The sequence below is a fragment of the Hemicordylus capensis genome, chromosome 2, assembly GCF_027244095.1.
Source record: "Hemicordylus capensis ecotype Gifberg chromosome 2, rHemCap1.1.pri, whole genome shotgun sequence".
Taxonomy (NCBI): Eukaryota; Metazoa; Chordata; class Lepidosauria; order Squamata; family Cordylidae; genus Hemicordylus; species Hemicordylus capensis.
In genome coordinates, this window is record NC_069658.1 from 240667734 (window position 1) to 240688133 (window position 20400).

The 20400-nt window shown below is 45.3% G+C and overlaps 1 protein-coding gene across 1 annotated transcript in view; it reads right to left on the reverse strand.

The window, feature by feature from the left end:
• The window catches only part of LOC128347494 (zinc finger protein 420-like), a 48141-nt gene that overhangs the window by 23590 nt on the left and 4151 nt on the right, over positions 1–20400 (reverse strand). The window contains exons 4-6 of the mRNA XM_053302330.1: positions 18071–18197; positions 15635–15745; positions 9582–11126 (exon numbers count right to left, since the gene is read on the reverse strand). Of these exons, the coding sequence (XP_053158305.1) occupies positions 9582–11126; positions 15635–15745; positions 18071–18197 (1783 nt within the window). The remainder of the gene's footprint in view (positions 1–9581; positions 11127–15634; positions 15746–18070; positions 18198–20400) is intronic.

Below are 20400 nucleotides of genomic sequence, written 5' to 3' on the forward strand. Positions count from 1 at the left end.
AATTAGAATATTACATGGAACCAAGAAGACAAGGATTGAAGAATAGAACAATATCGGACCTCTGAAAAGTATACAGTGTACTGTGCTTGATTGGCCAGCAAACTCGCCTGACCTGACCCCATAGAGAATCTATGGGGCACTGCCAAGAGAAGGATGAGAGACATGAGACCAAACAATGCAGAATTGCTGAAGGCCGCTAATGAAGCATCCTGGTCTTCCATAATACCTCATCAGTGCCACAGGCTGATAGCATCCATGCCACGCCGCATTGAGGCAGTAATTGCTGCAAAAGGGGCCCAAACCAAGTACTGAATACATATGCATGCTTATACTTTTCAGAGATCCGATATTGTTCTATTCTTCAATCCTTGTCTTCTTGGTTCCATGTAATATTCTAATTTTCTGAGATTGTGGATTTGGGGTTTTCATGAGCTGTACGCCATGATCATCACAATTATAACAAATTAAGGCTTGACTTATCTCGCTTTGCATGTAATGCATCTGTCTCATATATCAGTTTTACCTTTTAATTTGCATTACTGAAATTAATGGACTTTTGCACGATATTCTAATTTTCCGAGTTTCACCTGTAGATAGGAAGGAAAAGAATGTCCACACCACAAAATTCCTGGCCTGTGTTGCATTTCACTTTGATGCATTTTTTTCCTAGTATTTCAGCCTGAATCTTCCACTGTTCCCATAGGTCTTCGTTTTGATCAGACCCCAACTTCTCCTTCCTCTAAAAGTTCTGACTTAGGTTGGTAGAGCCTTATCTGGTTCAGGAGCTTTCTGCGCCTGCACCAAAGAGCCACACCTAGGCTGATGTCTCTTCTGGTGGATGAATATGATGTTCGTTTAAATGTGATTGCGGGGCTGCTCGAAAATGCAAGAATTCTGTGCAGGTGTGGTTAAAGGGAAGTTTGCTAAGGAAGCCCCAGACGATGCCAATCACGTTAGTTTCTATGGCCAGGTTTCCCACACTTCTGAAGTGTGTGGTTTGGCTGAATTTAAAACATACTCGCGCATGAGAAGCGTCACTCTTACAGCACAAGCCTATGGATATTTACTCAATAATGCCCACTGATTCCATTAGACTTACTCAGAGGTAAACATACGTAGGATTGCAGTCTCTGAGGGCTTGAGAATGACAGAGGCCCACCTTCAGAGGAACCCATTCTCTAGGTTTCTACATCAGTCACTGTGCCTTTTCCTTGGAAGAAGACATGTCGATAGCTGTGACTCATGCAGAGACCACCAGGCAGCCTCATTTGAGGCAGGTAGTTCTGTTGCCTCTACATTGGGAGGGACTAAATAAGCCAACTGGACCTGATGCAGAAGGCAGAAATACTCAGTGAAAGCTGACTGGGAGGAGTCAAAGACAAGTGCGTGAATCGGGAAGAGACATGGCAGGCAGATTCCTTGGTAAATGAGCACTTTGGACTTCCAGGTGTGTCCTAATAATGAAACAAAAGTATCCCTTGCACCACACTGCTGTATCCTGGCTCGCCATTTGGGAACTGCTGTTCTTCCATAAACCTCTAAATGCAGGTACGGCATAATGTCTGAATAGGGCTACAGTTATCAGTCCAACTGCACACGTGCGCTGGCCTTTCTACACCCTGGTCTGCTAACCAGCTGGCTCAGCAAAACCTCAGCCTGGTGAGGCATTCTATTACGTGAGCCCCCAACTGATGTCTGAAATGGTACAGCCTAAACACAGGCTTAGCAGCACCTTAATGACCATGAAGTCTGGACAGCTTGTTCCCTGGATCAACTTACTGGCTAACTGAGCAAAGAGACACCTTTTAAAGTGGTGATTCTCTTATATTTAGCAGGGGGAAAGCAACTGGCTCTATCCAACCCCAGCAAAGCATTCCTCCAGTGGCTGTTGCTGGTATCTGCCTTTTTATTTTTGTGAGCCCTTTGGGGACGGGACCATCTTATTTATGTATTATTTATTTTTCTATGTAAACTGCTTTGAGAACTTTGGTTGAAGAGAGGTATATAAAATATTCATAGTAGTTTGAATCTATTGCCCTGGCAGTTGGCAACCTCTATAGCAGGGGTTCTCAATGTTGGGTCCCCAGATGTTATTGGACTTCAACTCCCATAATCCCCAACCAAAGGCCACTGGGATTGGGGATTCTGGGAGTTGAAGTCTAATAAAATCTGAGGACCCAATGTTGAGAATCCCTGCTCTATAGAATGGAGAAGGCCAGCTTTATTTATAAAGAACAGGAGAGGTCTCAGGCTAGTTTCTGGCAATGAAGGCAAGCATTCCCAATCAGAGGGTCATTTCCCTTTTCCTGGGCAGCAGAGCCAACTCTTCTGGAAAGTTCTCCTCACAATTCAAAGGCATCGGTTACAGCACAGAAGCTCAAAATGGCCGGCAGAATCAAGCAGCAAGGGGTTTATTAACAGGTTTTACTGAAATGAATTAAAGCAGTTTATTCAGGTTTATTTACAGAGAGAATAAGGAAAATTAGACCTAGGAACATAGGAAACTGCCATATACTGAGTCAGACCATTGGTCTATCTAGCTCAGTATTGTCTTCACAGACTGGCAGTGGCTTCTCCAAGGTTGCAGGCAGGAATCTCTCTCAGCCCTTTCTTGGAGAAGCCAGGGAGGGAACCTGAAACCTTCTGCTCTTCCCAGAGCGGCTTCATCCCCTGAGGAAAATATCTTGCAGTGCTCACACATCAAGTCTCCCATTTAGATGCAACCAGGGCAGACCCTACTTAGCTATGGGGACAAGTCATGCTTGCTACCACAAGACCAGCTCTCCTCTCTTTGATGCATTTGTGGAAAGGAAGCACAGAAAGAATTATTTCCAATACCACATAAGCTTCATACAATATGTATTTAAATCAAACCCCTCCCCCCTGTTAGATCACTTGGAAGCTCCTCTTGTTCTCAGCAGCAGACAGCATTAAAGGAAATTAGGAGTCAAAATATATAAAGAAATAAAATTTGATATCTACCATCTTCAGCGTGAAGAGTCTCTAGAAATCTCAGAAGCTTAACTCTCTTAAAATTACAAAAAACAAACAAACAAACATGACAGCACAAATAAAAGTTTGGCTAAAAAGGGAAAAGCAAGGGAAGGTGGAGAGAGAGCTTTTCAAAGAAGCTTCCCTTCCAAAAATTCTTAGTCTGAAAAAAGAAAACAAACAAAAGCCAAAAAGCACCCCCCCCCCCCGCAAGGATCCTCTACAACATTCCAGGTCTCCAACCTTTATACCTCAGCCCAAATACCCAAATGTTTCAGGCCTTCCACTGATTGCCTTCTCTTGGCTATCCAGCAAGATTCATATTTATTAATAAAATAAGTTCTATATTGAGTAATGAGTCAGTGCTTCTTCAAATACTGTCCTTTTTGTTTTCAAGTTTTCCATTATGGGCACACAAACTCAGATTGATACAAGCAAGTATCAAGAAGGTCTGTTATCTAGACTCTGTGGTCCTTCTGTGGCAATGTATATTCAGGCAGCAATGAGTGAGTCAAGATCTTTACCTAAGAACATAGAAAGCTGACTTCTACAGAGTCAGACGATTTGTCCATCTAGCTCAGTATTGTCTTCACAGACTGGCAGCGGCTTCTCCAAGGTTACAGGCAGGAATCTCTCTCAGTCCTTATCCGGAGATGCCAAGGAGGGAACTTGGAACTTTCTGCATGCAAGAATGCAGGTACTCTTCCCAGAGCGGCCCCATCTCCTAAGGCGAATATCTTACAGTGCTCACACATGAAGTCTCCCATTCCAATGCAGACCCAGCTTAGCAAAGGGGACAATTCATGCTTGCTACTACAAGACCAAGCCACCTAATGGCACAGTGGGGAAATGGCTTGACTACCAAGCCCAAGGTTGCCAGTTTGAATCCCTGATGGTATGTTTGCAGTTGACACCGATGCAACAGCACATTTTACCTTTACCACAAGACCAGCTCTCCTCCACTGGATACTGAAATTTTTAATTTTATTTATTTAAAATATTTGCACCCCATCCCTCCAGTACACTACTGCTGGGGGCGGCTCACAACAATAAAACAGATAAAATGTAAAAACTAATAAAATCAACCAAATTGAGTAATCAAGTTAAAAGTCAGGCTAAAACCACAGCCAGAATTAAGTTTCACATTAAAAGTTATTTTAAAAGCGAAAAATTGAATTATAAAAATGAAACACACAAGAACCCACCAGATTTAAGCATAGATGGAGCATTAAAATGTCTCTTTAAAATTATGTTATTGGGTTGTTGTTTTTAAACTGAGGGAGGGAGCATGGCAAAAAAAAACCCCTGTTGTTTTCCATGTACCAGTATTGGCTCATCCAAAAAAGCAGCATTGTTCTCACTCCATCTAACTGGTGACTTGGCTTAAGAGCCAGTAATGGCTCAGAATTGTCACAGTTCTTTACTCAGGCTACTAGGGATGGATCCTTACTTGCTCACTTCTTCTATGCATACCTAGGTGAAATTTGTCACCTTATCTTCAGCAAGACTTAGGTGCAGCTTGTATATACAGAACAACATTTCCCATGGTTATGGATGTGGGGTGAAAACCCTAGCTGGGGCTGGGGAAACCCAAGTTCAAATCCCCACGCAGCCATGAAACTCATCAGGTGATTCTGGGCCAGTCAGCTATCTCTCAGCCTAACCTACTTCGCAGGGTTGCTGTAAGGAGAAACCTAACTATGTATACTGCTCTGGGCTCCTTGGAGGAAGAGCAGGAAATAAATCTAAACACAAAACAAAACACTCGTATGCCAGGTACATAAAAGCTGCACAGGCCATCCACGGTCACTGTGAAGACGTGCCCCCAAGTACTATACCAACCCTGATTTGCATCAGTCTTATTCAAAGGTGTGTACTTCTGTACCTCACTGCGCATCTTTGCCTTTCTATTTCAGTTGGGTGGAACATCGACACATAGGAAGCTGCCTTATACCGAATCATACCATTGGTCTATCTAGCTCAGTGTTGTCTACACAGCCGGCAGCAGCTTCTCCAAGGTTGCAGGCAGGAATCTCTCTCAGCCCTATCTGGAGATGCCAAAGAGGAAACTTGGAACCTTCTACAGGCAAGCATGCAGGTGCTCTTCCCAGAGCAGCCCCATCCCAAGGGGGAATATCTTACAGTGCTTACACACATTGTCTCCCATTCAAACGCAAAGCAGGGTGGACCCTGCTTAGTTTGCTATCTCAAGACCAGCTCTCCTCTGAAGGTGCTCTTCCCAGAGCATCCCATCCTCTTTTTCAGTCCTCTGGCTCTTATGTCTGAACCATTTCAGAAGCTTAAATCTCACTTCAGAGTTGCTCTAATTATTGTGTTTAAAGCCCCATGTATGTTTTTTAAAATTATTATTACAGTGTAAATGATAAAAACAACAGCAGAATGCCTGTGAAGATATAAATGTCTATCTCAGAAAAAGTGGGCTTTTTGTTGCTCTCATGGTGGGACCTAGTTTCTTTAGTTAGTTGGTTAGTTAACATATTTATATACCAGCCAAAACCTGCATCTCTGGGTGTTGTACAGTAAAAACAGTACAAATGAAAGAAAATTAAAATGATTAATACATTAAAATAATTTAAAACCCAACATTAAAAGTATGAAAACTATATATTTAATTCTCTATGGCATACCCGTGGCTAATCCCATGTGTGACAACTCTCACGGGAGTTCGCAAGCAGAAGCACCTGACTGGGCAGTGGGGATTCCATATGCAGATAGGGAAGAGGAGCCTGTGAGATCAGAAGCACTATGGTGACTGGGCAGTGGGATTCCATATGCAGATAGCGAGGAGGAGCCTGTGGCACCGTGGTGATTGGGCAGTGGGGATTCCATAGGCATGTAAGGAGGAGGAGCTTGTGATGGTTAAGGTCAATTGGAATGTAACTGTTACTGGTCGGAAGATGTTCTTGATTGTAGAGGAGAGGAATCTATCTCTCTAATTCTCTAAGGCACACCTGTGGCTAATCCTGTGCATGGCAGCTCTCGTGAGAGTTCACAAGCAGAAGCACCTGATTGGGCAGTGGGGATTCCATATGCAAATAGGGAGGAGAAGCCAGTGATGGTTAAGGTCAGTTGGAATGCAACTGTTACTGGTCAGAAGATGTTCTTGATCGTAGAGGAGAGGAATCTATCTATATATAAAACGAATGTGGGCAGGGATCTGCGATGAGAGGGGTCGTGAGGGAGGAAAGAGCCCCTTCAGGAGAAGGAGGCTGTGGATGTGTGAATTAGATAAGGAAACAAGACGAACAAGATCTGTTAACTCAGGAAGGGAGGGGGAGAGAGAGAGAGAGAAGGGAGGAGTAGAAAGACAGAGGGGAAGAGCAAGTGGAGGAGAAAGAGGGAGGGGAAGTGAGAAAGAAGGAAGGGCGAGGGACAGGCCCAAGCCTATCAACAGCCTGATGGGAACGAGCGGCCATGGCAACACCGGCAGCAAGGAAGGTTCCAGTCAACCACAGCTGCTGTTTGGGGCTACCAAGGCCATTGGCAGAGGCAGGCAGGCAGGCAAGGGACACGCCAGGGCCTGTCACAGCAGCCTGAGGGGAACGAACAGCTATGGAGGTGGCAGAAGCTAGGAAGGGCCCAGTCATCTACTGCTGCTGTGGAGAGGAGCAGGAGCGGGGCTCGGTTGAGGAGGTCTCTGGGGATAGGAGGCTGCAGCTTGGCCAACAGGCGCCAGCAACGCTGCAGCTGCGACCAAGAGAGGTGAGGGGGATGGAAGCAATGGAATGGAGGAGGAGGAGGAGTGCAGCTCAGGTGAGGGTGGGGAGAAATCAAGTACTAGTGCGCAGGTGCTTTGTGCAGGTTAAGCTAGTAAATCTAATTAAAAGCTTGAGTGAACAAATATGTCTTCAATACCTTTTTAAAAGTTGCCAGAGATTGGGAGGCTCTTATTTCAACAGGGAGAGCATTCCAAAGCCCAGGGGCAGCAACAGAGAAGGCCAATCCCTAAGTAGCCACCAGACAAACCGGTGGCAACCATAGATGAACCTCTCCAGATGATCTTGGTGAAGAAGACGTTATCTTAAATACCCAGGGCCTAAGCCGTTTAGGGCTTTATAGGTCATAACCAGGACCTAGTATTTTGCCTGGAAACCTATTGGCAGCCAGTGCCGATAAGTTTCCGCCAATCACTTTGATAGAGTGATTGCTGGGAAATAAGATAGGAAAGGCTGAGAAGTCTCTCTTATCAGCTGCTTCCTTTGTATCTTGACACTCCTTATTCAAGGCCAACTCAAGATATCTGCCACCAGTTTGGGCTAAGCCTTTTTGGAACGACCATGACACATAGATGTATTCTTGTCTTCATTTTTGACATGAAAGAGAGATATAACATGATGGACCCAAGCATGATTCTCTCTCTACACAAGATGGATGCTCCAGGCTGTTTCATCTTAACCTGGTTAACAGGCAGCTCCACCAGCCATGAGCAAAGGAGGCTAGATGTGAAAAATAAAAGGATGCGATTGGAGAGTGATGAAGGTCTGACCTCAGAGATGTACATTTGTAGCCGGATGACCTTTTGGGGTTATACAGCAACAGGTCCATTTAAAGATGATCAATCAGTGATGAAATCTATGCTGACATAAGCCCTGTTCAGATGTTATATTCAATGCACATAATTACTCCCATTTTATGATGAATGCACATATAGCAGTATAGTTCCTATCCATACCTTGTATTTGAGGGATTTGTTGTACCCACATTCATTCTTAAAATGAATGCAAATGCAGCTAGCTATTCATACAAAAAGTTTTAAAATGTTTTAAAATTAAAACTGTTGTCATGTTTTAACTTTTCCTATATCATTTATTTTGTTTTAACTACTGTTTTATGTTTGTTTGTTATCATTTACTTTAACTAATGATTTAACGATTTGTTTGTTTGCTTGTTGTAAATGTGAGTTTTGGGCAGTATACAAATATGTTAAATAAATAATAAATAAAAACATGCACACGTGTGCTCACATCATAGGAACATAGGAAACTGTCATATACTGAGTCAGACCATTGGTCTATCTAGCTCAGTATTGTCTTCACAGACTGGCAGCGGCTTCTCCAAGGTTGCAGGCAGGAATCTCTCTCAGTCCTATCTTGGAGAAGCCAGGGAGGGAACTTGAAACCTTCTGCTCTTCCCAGAGCAGCTCCATCCCCTGAGGGGAATATCTTGCAGTGCTCACACATCAAGTCTCCCATTCAGAAGCAACCAGGGTAGAACCTGCTTAGCTATGGGGACAAGTCATGCTTGTTACCACAAGACCGGCTCTCCTATCCATAGAGGAGACACACACAGAGGAGACACACACGTGCTCGTGTGTTGGTGCCAGCTGCTCCTGGTAGAGGGGTGTGTGTGTGTGTGTGTGTGTGTGTGTGTGTGTGTGTGAATCCCCACAATGCAATGGACACTGATGCAGTGCATTGTGGGATATCCAGGGCCCAGGACGACACATCCTGGCCTCTGTGCCTCCATGCTGCCAGGGGCAACAGTGGAGTGCCTGGGCACACAGTCCATGTGCCCAGCACCAACAGGATGATCGTCCACGGGGGAGGTAAGTTTTCCAAGGCTTCTTCCCCACCTGCCCTCACACTTGATGGTGAGAAAATGCACAAAACCTTCCCCTAATGCACAAAACCTGAGAGAACTAAGGTATTCCTTACTGGGGTTTTTAGGGTGGTATTAATGAGATGGGGACAAGTCATGCTTGCTACCAAAAGACCAGCTCTCCTCTCCAAATCACATCACCCATATCTGGACAGGGCCACAGTGGTGGTTCCATCCTTTTGGCCTGCCATCTCACTACATAAGAAAGGTAGCCTGGGCCATTTCAAACACTGATGCAGCTTCACTTTTCATGGGTTACTTCTCTTGAGGGAATATCACACCTGTATTGGCTTGCATACATTGTGTTCTCTCATTTTTTTTCCATCTGTGTGCGGAATGAGTGCTTTGGGCAGCAGTATCAAGGCAGTGTGTGCACACATGAATTCAGAGTGGAGCCTTCCTGATTCAACCTGAGTGGGACCTAAAATTAACTGAGCGGACATCAAAAAACATGTGTGCTTGTGCACACGTGCATGTCTTAGATGGAACACTGCTTGCATATGTATATGGCCAGCTGAGGCAGTATTCTTTTAATCTCTTGGGAGGTTCAAGTTTAATCTTGAAAGTCAGATTCTTTAATTGCTCCATTGAGCAAAAGTAGCCACACCCAGGAGCAGAACACTTTTCTCCACCCACCCAGCATTTATCATTGAATTAAGTTAGCCCTCAATTTACCTCCCTCTGACTCTCCCTTGAAATGCTGTTTTAAACATAAGGGCTTCACTCTGTCAGTTACTACTGTCTTCCTTGTGTGGTTCCACACATATCTCCTTTCTTCCTGTCTCCAGTCTCTTTCATTGGAAGCCTGAAGTTAGACCCTTTCCTCTTTTAATACTTACAGAGTACATAGCTATTGTAGGTGACTTAAATCTAAATAACTATCATAAGATCAATCAATAATAAATTTAGGTCTGTTTTATCATAATGCCTTTAGATTTGGACTGAGATTATCTCCAAGTGGGTTCTCTGATGACTAGTAAGCTGTGAGTTCCTCGTGAAACTTCTCCCACATTCCAAGCATGCAAATGGTTTCTCTCCTGTGTGACTTCTTTGATGCCTGACAAGTGTATCACTCCGAGGGAAGCTCTTTCCACACTCTAAGCACATATATGGTTTCTCTCCTGTGTGAGTTATTTGATGTTTCCTACAAGTTGATTTATCACGAAAACACTTCCCACAATCCAAGCATTTATATGGTTTCTCTCCAGTATGGATTCTTTGATGGGACATAAGATATTCCTTATGAATGAAACTCTTCCCACAATCCAAGCATTTATACGGTTTCTCTCCAGTATGGATTCTTTGATGCGAAGTAAAATGTGCATGATGAGAGAAGTGTTTTCCGCACTCCAAGCATGTGTATGGTTTCTCTCCAGAGTGGATTCTTTGATGGGAAGTAAGAGCTGCATTATAAATGAAGCATTTTCCACACTCCAAGCATTTGTATGGGTTCTCTTCAGTGTGGGTTCTTTGATGAGAAAGAAGATCTCCTCTTTGCCTGAACGTCTTTCCACACTTCAGGCATCTAAATGGATGCCCCCCTGTATGAGTTCTTTGATGCCGGGTAAGCATATCACTCCGACTAAAGCCCTTTCCGCACTCCAAACACGTATGTGGTTTCTCTCCTGTATGAGTTTTTTGATGTTTCCTATATGTTGACTGAGCACGAAAGCTCTTTCCACAAACCAAGCATTCATATGGTTTCTCTCCAGTGTGAATTCTTTGATGAGAAATAAAATGTTCTTTATAAGCGAAGCTCTTTCCACACTCCAAGCATTTGTATGGTTTCTCTCCTCTGTGAATTCTCCGATGAAATGCAAGTTTTGACCTCAGCCCAAAGCTCTTTCCACATTCCAGACATCGATATGGTTTCAACCCTGTGTGGATTCTTTGATGTGAAATTAGATCTTGATTCTGCCTGAAGTTCTTTCCACAGACCAAACATTTACATGGTTTCTCTCCTTTGTGAATTCTTTGATGTAAAATAAGTGTATTATTTCGGGTGAAGCTCTTTCCACACTCCAAGCATGTATATGGTTTCTCTCCGGTGTGAGTTCTTTGATGATGTTTAAGAGATGTTTTCTCACAAAAGGCCTTTCCACACTCCAAGCATGTATATGGCCTCTCTCCAGTGTGAATTCTTTTATGAGCAGCAAGAGTTGTGCGCTGCCTAAAACTCTTTCCACACTCCATGCATTTATAGGGTTTCTCTCCAGTGTGGACTCTTTGATGTGATGTGAGGCTCTCCTTTCTCTTGAAGTTCTTTTCACACACCAAACATTTATATACTTCCTCTCCTGTGAGAGTTCTTTGAAGTTTACTAAGCATGCTTCTTTGACATGCCAAACATTTATGTGGTTTTTCTTCTGTATGGATACTTTGATGTGAAGTAAGGTTTCCACACAGACTGGACCTCTTTCCACACTCTGGACATTTAGATTGTTTCTCTCCAACATGAATTCTTTGACGTGACAATCCAAGTGGCTCCCTGTAATTCTCATTTTTCTGCTGATCACCTGTTGGAAAAGAGAGAGAAGTCTATTATTGCTTATATATTTATATCGAGAGAGAGAGAGAGAGAGAGAGTGTGAGTGTGTGTGTGTGTGTGTGTGTGTGTATTAAAGAGAACACTGAATGATCTATCATCAACCAAGGCACTTGGGGGGTTAAAAGTGCCTTTCCCCAAGTTTTTAAAGTGGCGGCCTCCCTTAAACCCCCACCCTCCCACGCCCCACCAACCAATTACAAGATGCTTCTGAATGTGAAACCTTGCCACAGAGGAGTCAGGCTGGAATGGGACAGTGAGTCATTAATATTGCAGGGAGACAGAGATCAAGCAATATGTTTTATAGCCCAGTCCTTTTAAAGAAAGGAAAGATTGTGCCGACACCAAATCGTTGTCGACTCCTGGTGACCACAGAGCCCTGTGGTTTTCTTGGTAGAATACAGGAGGGGTTTATCAGTGTCTACCAGTGTCTTCATCCCGCGCATTATGAGATGATGCCTTTGCCGTTGTCAAATGAAGTGAGCATCTGCCTCCAGCACCTTCCTATATCACTGCTGACCGATATAGGTGACTACAAAGCTGGACTTTGAAGAAGCAAGATAGAAAGAGTATTGATGCTTTTGAACTTTGGTGCTGGAGAAGACCTTTGAGGATACCATGGACAGCCAGGAAAACAAACAAATGGATCATAGGGCAGATCAATCCATAATTTTCACTTGAGGCACAAATGACCGGCCTCAAACTATCATACTTCTGACACATTATGCAAAGACCCAGCTCCCTTGAGAAGTCCATAATGCTGGGGAAAGTTGAAGGAAAGAGAAGAGGGCGACCAGCAGCAAGATGGATGGACTCAATTACGACAGCAATGAATGCACCACTGAGAGACCTTAAAGGCCAAGTGGAAGACAGATCATCCTGGAGAGAATCTATCTATGTGGTCACTAAGAGTCAACACCGACTTGACGGCACTTAATCAATCAATATATATATATATATATATATATATATATATATATATATATATATATATATATATTACTAGGCACAGTCTGGGAAGCACACCGGCGGGGATTTGAACTAACAGCCTCTTGCTCCCTAGACAAGAGGGAGCAAGCTTGGCTGGACCCCTGCACTTCCCTAACACAGTCCTTGGCTTCTCCCATCATAGCTGCACAGTTGTCTCTGCCTAGAGCTGAGACACCATGATACGCATGAGAATGAGAAGGTGATTATTTATTTAATAAAGAAATCTAAGAGAAGCTTTTTGCACACTCCAAGTGTAACACTTTCAAGCAAAGGTGGTAAAGGTTTCAGGCAGGTCAGGAGATTAATAACAATAAACTTTATTTGTTAGCCACCCCATAACAAATTGTTCTCACAACAGATTCTGCCAGGGACTCATCCTGGGGAAATCTTTCGGCATGCAAAACACTGAACTATGCACGCTCCTGATGAAGCTGCCACACTGAGTCAGACCCTGGGTCCATACTGCTCAACCGTGTTTACCTCAGGGCTCCACAACTTCAGTCCGCCTGCAGAAGTGAGATTGCAACTCCCATCATCCCTGACTATTGGCCACTGTGGCTAGGAATGATGGGAATTGTAGTCCAAAACACAGCTATAGGGCCAAAGTTGTGAAACCCTAGTTTGTACTGACTGGCTGTGGCTGTCCAGTGTTTCAGACAACAGTCTTTCTTTCTTAGCCCTAACTTGAAGATGACAGGTCAGGCGATGCTGCCAGGGACTTTGGACTTTCTGCATGAATGCCACAGCAGGGGAGTAACAGCAGGAGAGAGGGCATGCCTAGTCTGGCACTGGGGTGGGGGTGGGTTCCTTTAAGGGCAGGGGAGGGCTTACTTACCCCTCCCGCTGCTTTCCCTACTCCGGTGCATGTATTTCATTTAGTAATCGGGGCGGCAGGATACCTCCCTGCCGCCCCTTCCCCCGCTTGGCTGCAAAAGGCTTTAAGAGGCCTTTTGCGCGTGCTTCACATCTCCGTGACATGAAAGCCTTTTTAAGCCTTTTGCAGCCAAGCGGGGGAAGGGGCGGCAGGGAGGTATCCTGCCGCCCCGATTACTAAAGGAAATACGTGTGCCGGAGTTGGGAAAGTGGCGGGAGGAGTAAGTAAACCCTCCCCCGCCCTTAAAGGAACCCCCCACCCCAATCCACCCGAACCCGAACGCCCATGTCCAGACCGGTCCGGAGGCCTGTAGAATGGCCTCCGGACTGGTCCGGGCACATCACTGCCCTCAACTCCTGCCTGTAGGCTTCCAGTGGCATCTGGTGGGCCACTTTGGGAAACAGGATGCTGGACTAGATGGGCCTTGGGCCTGATCCAGCAGGGCTGTTCTTATGTTCTTATGAATCTGCCCAATGCTGAATCTGAACATTGGTCCATTTGGCTCAGTACTATCTGTACTAATTGGCAGTGGAACTCCAGGGTTTTAGGCAGGGGTCTTTCTCCACCCTACCTTTTGATAATGTTACTACCTAATGCTAAATCTGACTATTACGCCATCTGAATCATATTGTCTGTATCAGGGATATGCAGCTGAGGCAATATGTCCTCTCCGGGGGTGGATGGGCCTCTGGCTCAGCCCATCTCTATGCCAAAGTGACTGAGAGGCTCAGCAGCAAGGAAAATGCTGTCACTGAGCTTGTTGGTCAGGTTGAGGGAGGGGTGAGCTCAGCCTGAGCGCCTAGCCAGCCCGTGACAAGAAGAGCTGGAGGGAAGGGTGGAGCCAGGTCAGGCTAGCACAGGGGTATACTGCTAAAACTGTCAGTCAGGCTGAGGGAGGGGTGGGCTGAGCCCATAGTCAGCCAATCACAAGGAGGGAAGGGTGGGGCCAGGCCAGGCCTGGGCACTAACCAACCAATCACACAAGAGGAGGAGGGAGTAGAGGGCTCAGCCTGAGGGAGGGATAGGTTGGCTTGTGCACCAGTGAGGGCGGAGAAGGAAGGGGTGGGGCCAGGCCGGGTATATGATGTTAAGCTCAGGCTACAGGTTTCCAGAGGATAGAAGGAAGTCACTGTGTCTAGCTGAGGTTTCCTTTCCTTTGCCTCATCCCAGAGCAGATTAGTTTGGCTTGTAATTCCTTGCCATCAAGAAGAGTTAGCTGCATGTGTCACAGTTCTTGGCAGCTTGCATATTATTACTTCCCCCACCCCACAGTAACACTGGAAAAATCTATTTTGGGTGCCACAGTTCTTGTCTACTTGTGTCTTATTATATTATTTCTCATCAGCCCATGAGCTATATGTGAGTCTGTGAGTTCAGTAGCAGCCTACTGAAGCTTTGAGGCAGAAGGGAAGCACTTGCTGAAAAAGGTTAAAAAACCCCTCGGTATACATGGACTGGAAGTGGTTCTCAGAAGAGACTCTCAGAGAAGACTACAAATCCCAGGAGCACCTGCACCATTCCCAGGACTCCCAAGTGGAGGGAAAGTCCAGCCGCAAAAGATGGCTGCCTGCTCCCTCGCAGCCACTGTCCCCAGCCTCTGTAAGAGTTAGAGGAGTAGGGTGGGGGAAGTAAACCTCCAGCGGGGCTGAAAGGTTAGGCCTGGTTTGCTTCACTTCAGTGCTAACCAGGAACGCAATGACTTATTATTATTATTATTTATTATTATTTACATATCCCGCTCTTCCTCCAAGGAGCCCAGAGCGGTGTACTACATACTTGAGTTTCTCTTTCACAACAACCCTGTGAAGTAGGTTAGGCTGAGAGAGAAGTGACTGGCCCAGAGTCACCCAGCTAGTTTTCATGGCTGAATGGGGATTTGAACTCGGGTCTCCCCGGTCCTAGCCCAGCACTCTAACCACTACACCACGCTGGCTCGCATTAAAGAGGCCTGTGCTGTTCAAAGGTTGAGCTGCAGCCCCCTTTTCTTTAAGCACCTCATTTTTGACTTTTCCAAGCCTCCATTTCCACTGCTTCCACAGCCCACACTATTTGCTGCCACCACTGTCTCACCCAGCACCTCACTCGGGAACCAGACGCTCTGTGGCCCCCACTAACTGCCAGGGTCTGCCGCCTGTCTCTGCCCCTCCTCCAGCCAGTCACTCTTATGAAGAAAGGCAGCTCTGAGGAGGGCTGTGAGGCGCCAAAGTGGAGCACAAACCTGAAGGCATGGCCTGACACCTTAGGCCAGGCCTGCTCAACTTCGGCCCTCCTGCAGATGTTGGCTTACAACTCCCATAATCCCTGGCTATTGGCCACTGTGGCTGGGGATTATGGGTGTTTGGGTCTAAAAACAGATATGGGCGAGGGGGGGCCAAAGTTGAGCAGGCTTGCCTTAGGCCAGCGTTGGGCCCCCAGTTGTTGGACTACAACTCCCAGAATCTCCAGACATGGCCTTTGTGGCTAGGGATCCTGGGAGTTGTAGTCCAACAACATCTGGGGACCCAAGGTTAAGAAACCCTGCCTTAAGCTGTTCTGCATCATCACTGTAATAATAAATCACCACAATCCACCATCCCTCAGTGCCCATACCAGAATGGAAAGCCACACACACCAACCTAAGCAGCTACGTGCTGGTCTCTCTACTCCTTTGGAGTCCCAGAGAGATGGATCTTCTCCTCCTTCTTCCAGCCAGGTGATGAGGTCAGGTTTGGGAGCTGCAAACCCTACTTTGGAGGAAACAAACAGGCCAGTTACTTCAGACTTCAAAGAGTTGAGGCATAAAGATGCTTTATACCAGCCCTGTTTTCCATCTCCCAGTCCCAGGTCAAGCTATGGGAGAAGTTGGAAGCCTCCTCAATCAACTGTCGTCTGCTTTATCCAATACTGCAATTCTGCATGCAGACACAACCTTGGGCCGTGTGGACTAAATTGTCGCTCTTTGGCTTTACCTTCTTCCTCCAACTTGATATTAGAAATGTGCACGAACCGCCGGGCGGTTCAGCGACGGCGGGGGAGTGTGTTAGCTTTAAGGAGTATGGAGGGTGCCATTCCCCCCACCCCCACCGCGTAGCGTTTCCCCACCCCCCACCCCCGGTGCTGCCGCCGACACGGGGCACTTCCAGAGCTGCAAGAAGGTACACAGCAGCCCCGTGCCAGCAATTTTGGCACCAGTGCCAGCGGGGGAAATACGGGCGGGGCGGAGCGACACACTCCCTACTCCTTAAAGTTAACACCCCTGCCACTGGACCTCCTAACCGGTTTGTGCACATCCCCTACTTGCTATGGGCCATGACCAGGCGATTACAATAATCAAACAGAGGATAATGGATATGGAGAACCAGGCTGATCTAGGCAGGCTTCCATCATTCCTGTCCTGGGAAAGGCTCAGATATTCTGCCTCCCCCGCTGCATACTGTCGCAGCTAGAAATCCCAAGCCACAGAAGGGCTTATATCCTCACCTGCTGTCATGCCCTTCCCTCTGCTGTATTGGATGGCAAATACAGAAACATCCCACTGGCAAAGAGACCTTGTTGCTGTGACACTGGGGAGGTGGGAACCACAGAACATGTGCTCCTTTTTTGCCCCTTTTACAGAGCCATTCGGACCAAATTTATATTTCCGCTCTTTTGCAAGCACCCAGGCCACTCAAACCACGACTATACCCAGTTGCTGCTCTCGGATGAAGATCCAGCCTTCACATGTAACACCGCCAAGTTCTGCATGGCAGCGTGTAGGATCCACCAGGTCATGACTGCTAGGCCATTTTTCTGCATCAGCTCTGTATAACTTTAAGCTGCTGCTTATACTGTTATTTTTAGTGTTCCTATTTAGATGCCTTATTTTATATATTGTTTTAGCCACTGCTTTTTGCAATTTATATTTGCCACTTTTTATATGCTTAGGATTTTAATAATTTTATAGCTATCCTCTTTTTTTAAAGGGTAGCAGGCTTTTAATATTATATTATAGCTTTATAATATTAGAGTAGAATTTTAAAGCAACATAGTTTTATGGTTTCATAATTTGTTTTAATCATGCTCAACTGCTTTATCTTATGCTGGTCTTGGACCATAATAAAGATGATTGATTGATTGATATGAGCCCTGTTTGGTCCTTATAACATTTATGTGCAGTGACCCTCTCAGGCTAGACTGAGGTCATTGCCAGCCCTGCTATCTAACCTGAGATCCGTGAAACTGGAAACGGTGGGGCCTGAACTTGGGCTCTCCAACATGTAAGCCAAGGGTTCTACCACTGAGCTATGGACATACCAAAGCATGTCCCCCTCCCTAGGAGGCAAGAGAAGGAGATGTGAGCTCTTTGAACACCCAGTAGATTTGTAAATACCTCCCACCAGCGTGGTGTAGTGGTTAGAGTGCTGGACTAGGACCGGGGAGACCCGAGTCCAAATCCCCATTCAGCAATGATACTAGCTGGGTGACTCTGGGCCAGTCACTTCTCTCTCAGCCTAACCTACTTCACAGGGTTGTTGTGAGGAGAAACCTAAGTATGTAGTACACCGCTCCGGGTTCCTTAGAGGAAGAGCGGAATATAAAATGTAAAAATAATAATAATATTTTTTTAAAAAAAAAACTAGACCAACACATGCAATAGCAGGGACAGCAGCTGGATAAATAGATGTCCCCCTGGTAAACCTGGCTATTCACATTTTAACTGAGAAATCCCTGGAAGAGATAAAGGAAAGAGAGATCACACAAAATCTCTTCCCAGCTGGACCTGGCTGTAGGCAGCCCACTTCATAAAGTGTTAGGCAAATGGATGGTAGAGAGAAAAGAAGAGCAAGGCGTTAAAGTCACATCATTACAAGTGACTCACTTTGCAAGCTGGGCATCTCCCAGAAAAAGAGATGAAGTTATTTTAAAAATAGCATCAAGCAACCTCAGGTCCATCACCTTCATTCTCGAGAGGCATAGCCAGGACCCATGGACCAGCTACCTTTCCCCACAGTGGGAACCTTACAGAGCAGTCATAAACAACAAGTAGATAAAGTCACATTCTTCAGCATTTGTCTACAAAGAGGAATCCTTACCTAGAGAAGCCACCATCCCATAATTCTCCAGCATGACTTCCCCATACAGAGCTCTTGGGCCTGGATCCAGGAGAGCCCATTCCTCCCGGGTGAAATACACAGCCACCTCCTCAAAGGACACAGGAGCCTGGAAAAAGGAAATATATTCTTTCAAAAAATAATTGTCGAAAAATTATTGTGAGGAGCTCCAAACAGGACTTCAAACTGAGTGAGTGGGTGATAAAATGGCAAATGTGGTTCGATATATGCTAGTGTAAAGTGATGCATATTGGGGCGGGGGGACGGACCCTCAACTTCACATTGATGGAGTCTGAGCTGTCGCTGACTGACAAGGAGAGAGATCTTGGGGTAGTGGTGGACAGCATATTGGAAGTGTTGACTCAATGAGTGGCAGCTGTGAAAAAAGTCAGTTCTATGCTAGGGATCATTAGGAAGGGAATCAATAATGAAAATTATAATATTAGCATTCAAATGCTAATATTATAATGCCCTTTTACAAATCTATGGTGCGGCCACATTTGGTATACTGTGTACAGTTCTGGTCATTGTAGCTTTAGGAGGACACTGAAGAACTGGAAAAGGTGCAGAAGAGGGCAACTAAGATGATCAGGGGCCTGAAGCACCTTCCTTATGAGGCTAGACTACAGCATCTGGGGCTCTTTACCTTGGAAAAGAGGCAACTAAGGGGAGACATGATCGAGGTGTATAAAACTATGCATGGAGTAGAGTAGAGAGAGTGGACAGAGATAATTTTTTTTCCTTCTCTCACAACACTAGAACCAGGGGTCATCCCATGAAAATGAAGGCCAGGAAATTAAGGACCAATAAAAGTACTTTTTCACATAGGGAAAAAGAGAATCTATGGAATTCTCTGCCATGGGATGTGGTGATGGCCACTAGCTTGGATGGCTTTAAAAGGGACTTGGACAAATTCATGGAGGACAGGTCTATCAATGGCTACTAGTCTGATGACTATAAGCCAGCACCAGCCTCCAAGGCAAGAAGCCTCTAAATATCAGTTGCCAGGGGAGCAACAGCAAGAGAGAGAGCATGCCCTCACCTCTTGCCTGTGGGCTTCTCAGGAGTATCTGGTGGGCCATTGTGTGAAACAGGATGTTGGACTAGATAGGCCTTGGGCCTGATCCAGCAAGGCTGTTCTTAATCTATAATTTCATAACTATTTATGCATCATATTTATAAAACATCTGCTATATGCATCCCTAGGTGGTATACAGAACCCAAGATACAGCAAATATAAAACAGAATAAAAACAATAGTTTAACATTAATTGTAATTAAAGCCTGAGAAAACAGGTGTGTCTTAAGGGTCTTTTAAAAAGAGATGGAGAAGCTCTTATTTTGAGAGTGAGAATATTCCAAAGTCCTGGGGAGACACAGAGAAGGCCCAGTCCCAAGTCGCCACCAAACGAGTCGGTAGCATCCACAGCCTTCTCTGTAGTTGCTCCTAGAATACGGAATATGCTCCCTATAAACATTTGTAGTTTAACATCTTTACCAGCCTTCAAAAGAGCCCTTAAGACACATTTTTTTAAAGCCAGGCTTTTAGTAATTTATGAGTTCTAAAATTTTAATTGCTGTTTAGATTTTTTAATTGCTGTAATTCCTGAATGTGTTAGATTTTGTTAAATTCTTGTTTTAACAGCTGGTCTTGTTTGTCTTTGTTTTTGTGAACTGCCTTGAGCCTCTGGAGTCAGGCGGTATATAAATTAAATTAAATAATAACCAGACCTCCCTAGATTATCTTCATAGGTAGCAGTGTTCATGACAAAGGAGGTGATCGCTTAAGTACCCGGGACCCAAGCTGTTAAGAGCTTTATTGGTAATAACCAGCACTTGGTATTTCTCTCAGAAACATATCGGCAGCCAGTGCAGTTTTAAAATCAGTGTTCTATTGACCCTTCGGGTTGTCCCAGAGACCAGTCTGGCAGCCACATTTTGTATCAATTGTAGTTTCCAGACTATGTTCAAAGGCAGCCCCATATAGAGTGCATTACAGTAGTCAAGCCTGGATGTTACCAGCATACACACCACTGTTTTAAGGTCATTTACCTCCAGAAATGTATATCATTTCCCAGAAATAATAAGCAACAAGGATTAGGAAGTGGCTGTGAGGTCACCAGCTCAGATCAGGATTGTTGTGGAGGGGGGCTTTCACCAGCAGAAGGGCATGCCCTCAGCTCTTGCCTGTGGGCTTCCCAGTAGCATCTGGTGGGCCACTATGTGAAACAGGATGCTGGACTAGATAGGCCTTGGGCTTGATCCAGCAGGGCTGTTCTGATGTTCTTAATTCTGCTCCTCCCCAGCACTAAG